General features: G+C 50.1%; 2 protein-coding genes across 2 annotated transcripts in view; one reads left to right on the top strand and one right to left on the bottom strand.

Annotated features, from left to right (window-relative positions):
* Nucleotides 1-12813, top strand: part of Tns1 (tensin 1) — a 209002-nt gene that overhangs the window by 52826 nt on the left and 143363 nt on the right. Inside the window, exon 3 of the mRNA XM_032901325.1 lies at nt 3101-3138. Within this exon, the coding sequence (XP_032757216.1) occupies nt 3101-3138 (38 nt within the window). The remainder of the gene's footprint in view (nt 1-3100; nt 3139-12813) is intronic.
* LOC116899491 (40S ribosomal protein S21-like) lies at nt 8781-9066 on the bottom strand. Its single transcript, XM_032901324.1, has one exon. The coding sequence runs from the start codon at nt 9064-9066 to the stop codon at nt 8824-8826; it is 243 nt and encodes an 80-aa protein (XP_032757215.1). The 3' UTR covers nt 8781-8823.

Here is a 12813-nt window from a genome sequence, read left to right as displayed (position 1 = left end):
CTGGTTGCTTTTCCAGAGGATCTAGCAATCCTCAGCACCCACACAAGAGTTCTCAATCATTTCTAACTCCAGTTCCAAGGGATCCAACTCCCTCTTCTTGCCTGGAAAAGCAACCAAGGATACACATGATGCATACAAATGCATTTGGCTAAGATATCAATACACACAAAAATAAATAATAATAAAAAGGTTATGCAAACCAGCCCTGTCAGAGTAGTGTCTGGGGGTGGGGTTAGCAGAGGATGTGGATCCCCCTCAGAGTTGGTTACCACACTTCCTTTCTGCACCATCCTGAATGTTTCATTGATCTTGAAGAGGCCAGCGGCAAGGTCTGGCCAAACTTTGAATGGCCCCAGGAGAGAATCAGTTTAGACAGCAGGACCACTGTCCCCGGAGAAGACCAAGGTGGCTAAGAATGTGAAGGAGGCTCCTTTGGAGGACGGAGGGACAGTTGCTCTGAGGTGGTGAACCGTGCTTGGAGACTTCTGTGTGCTCAGCTTCTGCCTCTGAGGTGGGATAAGGACAGTCACATGCAGGGAGCTTACCGCATTTAATGCAGGGAGCTCTGGGATGCTGTCTTGCAATCAGATGAGTGCACATCTCCACTTGAGGACACTTGCTGAGTGTCTGGGCATTGAGAGACTCCTATGGTTCTACAGCAAGTTACTGCTAAGGGTGAGCACTAGCGAATGCTGGAATCATCCTAGGCTGTGGGCATCAAGTCACCGTGCTGAGAAGTGCCTGGAAAAGGGTACTCTTCTATCACATACATGCCTGGTTCTGCATCGCAGGAGAGTCTGCCTGGGCCTTGTATGACTTACAAGCTCAAGAGTTCAGTACAGGCAGCTAGCTCAGCTGGAAACCACCTAGAGTGACTTCAGATTGTAGGCTGGTCAGACAAGGAGACAACAGGGGAACCGGAAAGACTGAAGGAAGCCCACTGCTACATGCACAGTCCAGAAAGCCCTTTATGAGGAGACGGCCTTGAGTGGATTCCACCAGCTAAGACGGATTGGACTCACTAAGGACTGAGGTTGAGGGAGTGAGTTCCAGGCTGTCAGAACAGCATGTGCCAAGGCCCCAAGGGAGGAGAGAACTTGTTGCATCCTGAGAATGTCAGAAATGTAGACACTGGAGGAAGATAGAGCCCTAGTCCCCTAGTGCCCAGATTGGGAGTTGAGAAGCCGAGAGGACTCAAGATGCTCTTGGTTCAATGTGAGATGAGGGAGGGCCTCACAGTGCAGGGAAAGACTGTGTGGGAGATGATTAAGTGATGGGGGCGGGGAGCACAGAGCTATGGGGAGATTTTCAGTAGCTCTAATTCAGTAGACACTTTTTTTCCAACTTTTTGTTGATTCTTTTCGAGCTTCACACCACACACTGGAGTCCTGATCATCTCCGTCCCCTCACATCTGCCCTCTACCCCTGTAACCTCTCCTCACAAGGAAAAAAAAAAAAAAACCAAAAACTACACAAAACGAAAGCATAGAAACCATCTCTTCCTGGAGGCTATAGTATGTCACGGTACATCCCTCTGTCCTCACTTGCAGTGAGTCATTGGTCTGGTTCAAGATCTCTGGCTTCTGGGGTTGGGGATTTAGCTCAGCGGTAGAGCGCTTGCCTAGGGAGAGCAAGGCCCTGGGTTCGGTCCCCAGCTCCAAAAAAAAAAAAAAAGATCTCTGGCTTCTGTGACACCATCAATATGGATCCTCATCAGGACTCTTCCTGGTTGTCCTGTTGTTGCCCTGTGTCATGGAGATCCTGATACTTTGGATTAGCAGGATGGCTCCTGTTCACCTGATCCAACAGTTCACAATTGATGTAATCTTGGGTTGAGTCCTGCATCTGGGCCCCAGGTGACAGCTGAGCTGGTCACCCTGCTTGCTCTCCCAGTATCCACACCACCGGGGCAGGCTCTCCAGCACTGCTCAGCCTAGCCCATCCAATGCTGACATTGGCAGGAGGCAGGGTCAGTTCTCCTGCAGTCATGCCCTTGGCCAGCTTACTCACACACAGAGCCAGCTCTGCTGTGTTGCCTAGTTGGGGCACTGGACACTTATTAAACTCTTACTGTGTACCGGGTACAGGAACAGTGGGGTGGGGCCAGTGGTGGTGAGTAGGTCTATCTGTAGTCCAGCGGGGGTGGGGGTGGGGGTGTGTGTCCCAGGTTCAAGCCAGTTGAACTGAGGTTTTCTCAGCCCAAAGATCCCTGTCCCAAAGAAGGCAGGAGGGTGCTGGTGAGAGAATACCTTCTCAAAGGGAGGGAGCTGTCGTCTAGGGTGAGGTAGGACAGATAGAACAGGACCACACGAGATTGATTTAGGGTGTTCCCTTGTCTGCCCTGTTTCTGTAACCACTGGCCAGGTTCTCCTGTCCCAGCCAACCTAAGGACCAGGAGACCCAAATCAACTCAGAGGCCCTCAGCTACCTCGGGAAGGGCTCCCGGAGCCTCCTACAAGTGCCAAGTGCCCTGGGGGGTGGGGCAGTAGAACAGGGGACATTCCTGGCTTCTGGAACCTGATAGGAAATTTGATTCCAGCTTCTGTGGTGGGAGGGAGAGCAAGTTGTCTGAGTGTGTGTGTGTGTGTGTGTGTGTGTGTGTGTGTGTGTGTGTGTGTGTGTGTGTGTGTGTACTAACATGCAGGAAGGAGCTTTGTGTATGGGCACACATGTCCTGTGCCACAGATCCCAGGGTCTCTGCAGCATGAGTGTGTGTGAAGCTCCCAGCATGGTGTGTGTGTGTGTAGAGGGGAGGTCCCAAATTCTGTGTGTGCTCGCGGGTGTGCCCGGGCCTCTGGCCTAGGGGAGTGCACGTGTGACAGGCCCGCCCGCTGTCGGGTGTGAGGGGAGAGGCCCCTCGCTCCTCTGTGCCGCTGGCACTGGGCCTGGGTCCCCACCACCTCAGCCTGGCGGGGCTCCAGCGGCCGCCCTCGGGGTACGCACCCGGGCTCCCCGTTCTTTCTCCCCACAGTCTCCCCTCCCTTCTCCTTGTCCCCCCTCCCCCTGGCGGGCGTGGAGGGCCGGGGTGGGAGGAGATTGCGCCTGAGTTTCCATTTCATACCTCGCGGCTAAAAACTTTCTTTCTGTCTCGCTCCCACAGTCTGCAGCTTCTCCTGTCATCGGAAATGCCAGGCCAAGGTAAGGGGCAGCGGGCTGAGGTAGGGGTGGGCTGGGGCGGAACGGGATAGCTGCTCTTTGTTTATGCAAAGCGCCGAGCGAGGGTCAAGGTGAAGGCCAAGGCCGCGGAGGCGCTGGGGGTCTTGGTCCCACCATGCACGGGCTGATTCAGCCAACCTGGGGGTAGCCTGGTCCGCGCTTGTCAGAGAGTGGGGGCGGGGCCGTGGAGTCGTCTGACAGGGTGCTATCCATTCTTCTTGGGCCAGTTGCCCATTTGGGTGCTTAGTTTCTCCAGTATTTCCAAGCGGGTCGTGCAGGAGAGGGAAACTGAGGCAAGAAGACAGGAACGATTGCTGGGCCCTGATTGCTCAAACATATTTTCAGCCTGGGCAGAGGGGGTGGTGGGTCCACTTTGTGGAGTAATGGGGTGTAGGGAGGTGGGGCGGTGGTGTCATGAGTCAGGAAGGAAACTGCTGGCAGGTGGTTCAGTTCCCTTGCAGGCAGGTTCGAGACCTACTAGAACTCTCCCTGCTTGCTCTTCCCCCAAGTCCGTTCAGGCTTGAGGCCGCCCTGCCCCCTTCATGCCTTTCACCCGCCCTTGCTGTATAAACTTGACCTCTGGCAGGAGCCCAGGTAAGATGGCCGTGGGGCCTTCAGCAGGGAAGTTAGGCACTGCCTGCATGCCTAACACCCCCCAACCCCCTTGAGCTTTATGTTTTGTTAGCTGAGTGATCCTAGGCCTGTCCAGGCTCTTAACAAGCTGCTTCATCCCAAGCATATGGGGATAAGAAGCTCAGCTCTCAAAGCCGTGTGAGTGTTAAGTGAATTACAGATTGTGAGTGCTCTGCTAAGTGCCCAAAACAAAACAAACAAAAAACAGGTACTGAGGGATTGCAGGGCCTGGTTGGGAGGAGAAGGGGCCTTTGATGGAATGTCAGGTCTGGGAGGGGTCTGCCCCTTCGTGAGATCTTGAATGCGCCATGAGCACTCCCTGGAAGAGGTAACGTTTCGCGGACTGTAAACTCCTGGTTGGGAAGACCCTGTGACTTCCAGTAGGAATATGGGGTATCTGCCTGGGTCAGCTTTATCTTTGGGGTGGTGGTGGTATGCGCCTCTCCCCCTCGCCCCCACTGTCCTCTTCATTCAGTTCATCTGGGACGGGGTTCTCTGTCTCTAACTCCAGAACCTTCCAAATGGATGGCTCTTCTCATCTCTTCCCCACACCTTCCTGCATGGGTGTTTCTCAGCAGAACCGAACAGTTGTGCCCTGTAGCAGGCCTAAGCTTCAGAGAGTACGTGCGCTGTCAGATTTTAACCCTGTAATCCCGCAGGCCAGAAGATCATGTTGCTTTACGGCTGGAGAAACTGAGTCACCAAAAAGTGTGGCTGTAGTTCCTCTGCCATTAGCCTTTTGTGCCCCGTTGGTTTCTCCCTCCTGATCTGCGCTTCTCCTTTAGGACCCATTTCTTACAGCAGCAGAAGACAGGGAAGAGGAATGGGTGATGGGTTTACTGTCAGTGAAAACTTAGTTGGAGGTCTGGTGGCTCAGAAAGACGTGACAGACAGTGGTCCCTTGTTTCAGGCAGATACCAAAGATGACTTTTAGGGGTGGCCAACTGCCTGACGGTTCTTACCAGTGCTGGAGGCACAGGTACCCCAGGCTGTAGTGGTCCAGCATTGTCTAGCCAAGGAGACCAACTAGAAAGGGAGGGGCTGGGCAGGGCACCTCCGTACAGATGGAGCTTTTCATAGGATTTTCCTCTATAGGAAGTGGAACCTCCTGGTGGCGTGTACTCCACCCAGCTGGCAAGGCTCTCCCCAAACCACAGCTCTTACTGCAGCCCTGCTTCTTCCTCTGCCTGGGAAGCCGAGTTCTGCACTGTGGCTCTGTAGCTAGATCAGCTTGATGGTCATCCCCTCCATCCCCTGCTCCTAGAGGATTCACCAAGAAACTGGCCAGCCCTCTCCATGGACAGAACACTGCTCTGAGGCAGCAGGGAAGAGAGCCAGGCCGAATTAGACCAGCATGAGTTCTTAGAGGAGTTATGTCAAGTGGGATCCAGAAGAGGTCCCTGATACTAAACGGGGAGAAGAGCAACAGCAAAGGCCCTGGGGTGAAGTGAGCTTTCGGGAAGGTCATGGGCAGACTGGGGAGTTTAGAACACTAGAAACTAGACTGGGCTTCCACTGTGAGGCGCTGTGCTGCGTAGGGGCAAGGACAGGCCAGAGTGCTAGTGGCAACTACCCAAGACTATCCAGTGCCCTGGCTGCTGGTGTGGCATTCAGAATCATGGGGTAGTGGTGAGCAAGGGTCCGACTGGGGTGCCTTTCAAGGTCTAGAGCCTTGCTAGTGGGTGGGAGGCTGGGTGTGAGAGGGAATGACTGACTCATAGGTCTTTGGCCAGAGTGACTGGGGACATGTGGCTTCATTTACTGAGTAGAGGAAGTGTGGGAGAAGGTTCCTTGAAAGCACTGTGGGGATTTTCCTTTGTTTTGTGTCTTTTTCCATTTTTCTCCGTTCTCTCCGTTCTCTCCATTGGTGAGTTCTCTTGCTCGTTCGTTTCATGCTCGTTCGTTCTTAATTCATGCCTTCTAGAATGAACCCATGCTTGGACGGGGGCTGGGACATGGATACACAGTAATATATTGTAGCAAAACTCACTAAATTTAGAAGATCAAAGCAGAGAAAACTGTGTTTCACGCTGTTTCAGAGGGTCTGGAGCTCAGAAGGGCTTGCTGGCTAGTTGTAGGCACAGCTTAGCAGTCAACATTGTCTCCACCACTACTCTCCGTATTAAAGATGGAACTCAGGGCCTCCAACAGGCCAAGCAAGCACACAACCATTGAGCTACATCCTTAGTCTCTTGCTACTTTTCTTTGAGAGAGGGCTGTTTAGGCACACCTAGGACTCTGCTGTAGCCCAGGCTGGCCTTAAACTTTCCATCCCCCTGTCTTAGTTTACAGAGTAGCTAAGATGACGGGCATGTACCTGGGAACAAAGGCCCATGGGGAATATTGAGGTTCGGGATTCAGGGAGGCTGCCCCAGTGGCAGAGGACATCTCTGATGATACATTATCGTGCTCCCTCGTCAGCATCTGCACAGAACTTCCCAACGTGCAAGCCACTCCCATTCAATCTCAGAGCCTGGAGGTGGGTGGGGCTCACAGTAACCCTGTTTTACATATCCACCCTTGAAACCTAGCAAGGCTGGCCAGTGGGGCTCTGGTATTTCTGTACAGTGGGCTTGTACTATGGTTGACCAGGTGAGAGGAGACCAAAGAATGGAGGCAAGTAAGAAAAACAAGGATTTAGGAGAGAAAGGACTGGGATCTCAGTATGGCTCCAGCAAACTACCGTTCCAATTCCTGTAGATGCCAATTCTCCCACAGTTCCCCGTCCTCATGCCTCTTGGGGTTATTACCTGCACCCCGTTTTTCTCTGCTGTTGAGGATTTTAAACTGACAGCCGTCATTTACTTCCCACTCTTCTTTTTTTTTTTTTAATTTATTTTTATTTGTATATGTATGGTGTTCTGCCTGCCCATATATCTGGGCACTACTTGCCTGCCTGCTGTCTGGAGGTTAGAAGAAGGAGTTAGAGCTGGAACTGGAGTTAAAGGTGGTTTTGAGCCACCATGGGACTTGAGTGCAGGTCCTGTAGAAACTCAGCTAACGTTCTTAACCACTGAGCCATCTCTCCAGCCCTGCATCTCCTCTACCACAGATTCCCTCTCTGCTGTTCTCTTTGCCCCTTGCTTTCTCCTGTTACAAACCTCCATTGTTATTTTCAGTATAGTTTTAGAGTTGCAGAGTTGTGGAGGTACTGCAGGGAGTTACAGAATAGTAAGCCCAGGTTCCCTGATAGACTTGTAAGCAGAACCTTGCTGTCCTGTGGCTCCAGATCAGTCATGGCTCCTCATAGAAAAATACTCTTGGTCCCCTGTAGGCTAGATGGAGTAGCATGAAAGGAGCAGGGCCTGTGTGTACCAGCACTGGGTGACTGACATTTCTCACCTGCTTGCTTCCCAAAATTCCCTACTATGTTTGGGCCAGGCCCAGGAGGGGGAAAGACCACACCAGTAACTTAGTCTCCTCCCAGGTTGTGATGGTTTGTATATGCTAGCCCCAGGGAATGGCACTATTAGAAGGTGTGGCCTTGTTGGAGTAGGTGTACCACAGTGGGTGTGAACTTTAAGACCCTCCTTCCCGCTGCCTGGAAGCCAGTATTCTGCTAGCAGCCTTCAGATGAAGATGTAGAACTCTCAGTTCCTCCTGCACCATGCCTGCCTGGATACTGCCATTCTCCTGCTTTGATGATAAAGGACCGAACCTCTGAACCTGTAAGCCAGCCACAATTACATGGTCTTTTTAAGAGTTGCCTTGGTCATGGTGTCTGTTCACAGCAGTAAAACCCTAACAAGACATTGGTATACAAAGGGCTCCAGGTTCACGTTTAAGCTCCTAAAGAAAAGGTAATACTGTAAAGAACCCACTTTCACTGCGGCTGGATGCTAGAGCCCTCATTAACATACTCACAGCCCTTCCTATGGTTGGAGGAACCAATTCCACATTCACCAAGAATAGCCTAGTGGGAGGGGGCTTGTGGCCCTGGGATCAGCCAGCGGCTCGGAGCCTGGTGGAGTGTATAAGCTCTTTGGCCTTGGAGACAGACTATTGTGTTTCAATCTAGACTGTATCAGTAATAATCACTGTGTGACCTTTGACGAGTCTCTTTAATGTCTCTCAACCCATCCTCATCTGTGGCATGGTTATTATTATGGTATCTATATCATGGGGGTCTTATGAATACCGAGTAAGAGATAACCCAACTAGAGTGCCAAGGTCAAAATCTAGTGCTCAAGAAGTTATGAATATTGATTCACTTTAGTTTATCCTTCCTACTGTCTCTTACCTCATGTGAGGGGGAGGGGATAGGAGAGCCCAGCACAGCTGGCCGAGGCGATGATGTCAAGACTAGACATTCGAACACACGGTATCTCCTCTCCTCTCTCTGTCCAGGGAAGAGCAAGGTCATGGCACAGGCCACTGTAGTGTGGCTTTGATTGTTTGCCTGCTTGTGACACCTAATGAATGTAGCAGCCAGGGCTTGAGACATTGTATAGATGTTGGGATCACCTGGACACTTTAACACAGACTCCTGGGCTGTGCTCTGCATGGTGTACATGGGCACTGGGGTTCTTAAAAAGTGGCCGACTGTGTCAGGGCTGGTTCTAGCCAAATTTGGTATGGCTTTTTAGCAGTTTCACTCTGAGGTGTTTGCCAGAGAGAAATAAAAGCGTTTCTGCATGGTTATGAGTGTACAGATACTGAAGTCATGAGAGGCCCAAACTGGGGAAAAACTCATATTTTGCACCAGTAAACAATGGGTGCAGTCAGCAGAGTCAAATTCCTGGGCCTTGGACTTGGGACTGGGGATGTGGCTCGTTTGGGAGAATGCTTGCCTAATGCAGGAAGCAGTGGGTTCTAGCCCCTGTGCCTCATAAACCAGGTATGGTGGTGCACACCTGTGATCTCAGCACGGTGGGGTGGAGGCAGAGGATCAGCCGTTCAGCACGTCTCCATCTACACAGTGAGGTTGAGGCCAGTCAAGGCTACATGATGCCCCATTTCTTTTCTTTCTTTCTTTTAGCTGTCACAGGTACTTATCACTTTTATTTATAACAAATTATTCCTGATTTCTTCTGCTCAAAAGTTCTTTGAGACAATTCCGTCAGCCTTAGCCAATGGGAGAATAGAATCATCTGACTTGCAAATGGCCCTGCAGATGCTGTAGGTTTTAAACTGGCCATTAAACTGACCTGTGCCCCTGTCAGCCTCTGCCACATTCATCTGGATGGACGTGTGGTCCCTGGTAGCATTGATGCGGTTGCTCCTGGAGCATTTCCACGGCACGTACAGGGCCACAAAGTTGCCGATGTCGTTGTGCATACAGAGGCCGTCGCTGCTCACTGATCTACCGAGAACACAGAAAGGAGCCCTATTTATTTTCTTTTCTCTCTCCTTAAAAAAACAAAAATATTTATTTATTTAATGTATATGAGCACACTGTAGCTGTCTTCAGACACACCAGAAGAGGGCATCAGATCCTATTACAGATGGTTGTGAGCCACCATGTGGTTGCTGGGAATTGAACTCAGGACCTCTGGAAGTGCAGCCAGTGCTCTTAACCACTGAGCCATCTCTCCAGTTCATGCTGCCCCATTTCAAAATAAACAAACAAAGGTATGGACTAGTCTTACACACAGGGACATGGAGGAGACCCAGAGACTTGGTGCTGGCTGAGAATAACCAAACCCAGAAAGGGTGCACACCAATTGGATGGTGTGTTTTCTGTAGATGGGCAGAATTCCAATGATAAGGACTATCCCAGTAGAAATTGGGAGCAAGAGGTTGGGGAAGAGGTATGGAGAGTGCTTGGGCAAGCAGAACGGTTTAGCTATCAAAGTAAACATAGACTCATCAGACCTATGAGCCCTCTGAGCACCCAGGAGGTAGAGTCAGGAGGATTATAACTTCTCAGAAAACTGAACCAGGAGGCAAGGGAGATAGCCCAATCAGCAATGTGCTTGATACACAAACATGGGGCCCATGAGTTCAGATGGTCAGTGCTCAAGTAAAAGCTGGGCAAGGTGGTGTGTGTTTCTAACCCCAACACTGGGAGGTAGAGGCTAATGGATCCTTACAGCTCCCGGGCCAACTGGTCTACCCATTCAGTAAGTTCTAGGTTCAGTACGAGACTCTGCCTCAAGAACTAAAGTTGAAAAAGTGACCGAGGAAGATGACTTCTGCTTTTCAAAGCCTATTGGTAAATATTTCAAGTATTGATTTTCAAATACTGGAACAGCCTTGTCTTCCTGAGATGAATCTCATTTGGCAGTGGTGTATAATTCTTCTTATATGTCATTGGATGACATCTGCCAGTGTTTGGATAGGACTTTGCATCTATGAGAGACTGGGCTCTTGTTTGATTTTCTTACAATATTTTTGTCTGGTTTGAGTAACACAGTGAAACTGGCCTCAGAATGAAGTGAGACATGTTCTCTGCATTCTGTAGCTGCTTTTTATATTTTTGATTTTGTTATGGTTTTAAAACAGGGTCCCACTATGTTGCCCAGGCTATCCCAAAATTCAAGAGAACTTCACCTACCCACCCACCCCTCCGCCATCTACCATCTCAGCCTTCCAAGTCACTGGGATTGCAGATGTGAGCCACTGTACCTGGTTTCTCTTTTCTTTTTGGAAGTTTGCAGACCATTGATAGTGATTATTCTTTAGACGTTTGGTAGAATTCATGTATTATGGCATCTGGGTCTGGATTTTTCTTTGCACATAAGTTTTTATTGCTCATTCAATCGATACGTTGAAGGGACTATTCAACTTTTCTATTTCTTTATGGGTCAGATTTGGTAGTTTGTGTCTTTCTAGAAAATGTATCCATTCCATTGTAGTTACCCAGCTTTGATGATGTTTATAGTGCTCCTTCATTTATGTATTTATATATTTTTTATTTTTTTGTGGGGTCAATTATGATGTCATCTTTTTAATTTTTGATTTTGGTCATTTGTGTCTTTCCTTTCCTTTCCTTTCCTTTCCTTTCCTTTCCTTTCCTTTCCTTTCCTTTCCTTACCTTTCCTTTCCTTTCCTTTCCTTCCCCCATCTCTAGTCATGCTGGCTACAGATTTATCAATTTCCTTAATAATTTGAAAGACCCCCCCATCCCCTTACCTTTACAGGATTTTCCATTGTCATGTCATTTATCGAGTGACCTTGCACAGAGACTTACCGTTCTGGAAGCACCACACATAAAGCAGGTGTGTGGCCAGGTTCTCAGGGGAGAGCGTTGAGGAGAAATCCCTGCAGCAGCCCCACAGCTGGCAGGAGGGAAAAATGCTTCCAGTGCAGGTCCTAGTGTTTGGCTCCAGAGCTCAGTGGCTTTCACTGTACATGGGACCTCTCTGTTGCATGTGCAGGCTGTACCATCTGTGACTAGACTCCATTGCTAACCGACAAGTTATGGTCCAGTGCTCCCTTCCGGAAAGCCTCAGAGCCCCTGGCTAGCCTCCTTCTACGTTGTTTACAATACCACTTTGTCTGGGGCAGGGGCACTGTCCGAAGTACCGTCTACTACCCCCAGTGACTCTGATCCTGGATCTCCTGACAGCCAGCACCTAAGCGACCTACAGGGTAGCCCGGAGAGTTCTGCCTCTGCTGGTTCACAGGAAGTACTGCGCAGCACCGTCTAGTGTTCTGATATCAGCTTTGCCTGTGGGAGGGGTCTAAAGTGAGGTGGGTCCTGAGAAGCCCTTACCTCTTGTTATATACAAAGTTGCGAGAGGTTGTTGCTGGTCTTTCTTTCCTGTTGCTGCCCACTTTCCCCGGGTTCTTTCTGAGGTAACAGTTTGGTGTGTATATGTGTAGAGGTAACATAGGCTTGGAGTGTGTAACTTGTAACATACCTTTCCCATCCACAAGGATGAGGTTAGGGGAAAAAGTTATACTGAGCCCCAGCTGGCTTCTCACTTTCCTTAATTGTGATTCCCAAGCACTAATTGTTTTTGTGTGGGGAGGCATTTCTGACGCTGAGCTGAGTAAACATCACATGGTCGTTCAGAAGTCAGAGAGGACGCAGGAGTTCAGAAGGGTGGGCGGGAGGACACAGACCAGAGGGAGATGGGAGATGGAGGGCTGGAAGCAAGGAGAGGGAGGAGGAGGACCATGGGAGGAGCACAGGTCAGCACAGCCCCACAGTGGGGTGTAGGAAAGGTTGAGGTGTGTAGCGGGAAGTGGAGGGCAAAAGCGTACTTAGGGGATCCACCCCACATGAGTCTCCCAGAGGCTTTCGGTGGTCTTCCATTCCATGGTCATGGTAAGAAGGTAGCATGCATAGTATCCTGCCTGTGGGGCACCACTGCTCTGTGCCCTGAGATATAACCTGGGACCCAGGGCCAAGGTTTGGTGTGAAATCACTGACCTGACTCCCCCAACCCCAAACACAATATCAGGCAAGGTGGTAGGCGAGGTTGGGGCTCCTGGCTTTAGACACTGATGGGTCCTAACTCTCTTTTGGCACACACTCACTCCCTGAAATCTGATTTTTCTCCTTGGTGTAAAAATGGCCGTAGAAATATGGTGAAATGGCTCAGCACCTAAAGGTGCTCACCATCAGCTTAGGAACCACATGGTAGTAGGAGAGGACTGACTCTTGCAAGTTGTTCTCTGGCCTCCATACATGCATGTGTGTGTTTGTACATATAACACACACACACACACACACACACACACACACACACACACACACACACACACACACACACACAGAGCCATGGCAGTTCAGGCCTGTAATCACATAACCTCAGCTCATCAGGAAGCTGAGGCAGAATCCTGAAAGTTCAAGGCAGCCTTGGCTCCAGGGTGAGTTCAAGGTCACTTTATTAGACTTTCTCAAAAAGAAAAAGGAAAGAGAAGAGCTGGGATGTATGTATCTTAGCGTCAAAGTGGGTGCTTACTTAGGACTCGCAGGCTCCGACTTCAGTCCTTATCAGCATACAAGTGAACGTGGTGACATCGATCTTGTTCTCATGCTGACCTCGCCAGGCTGGTATAAGGATTAGGCAGCTTGCAGGTACCATCCAGGTACCATGCAGGTACCATGATACAGACCCTTGCTCATTCAAT

Source organism: Rattus rattus, chromosome 4 (assembly GCF_011064425.1).
Source record: "Rattus rattus isolate New Zealand chromosome 4, Rrattus_CSIRO_v1, whole genome shotgun sequence".
NCBI lineage: Eukaryota > Metazoa > Chordata > Mammalia > Rodentia > Muridae > Rattus > Rattus rattus.
This window is presented reverse-complemented; position numbering and strand designations above follow the sequence as displayed.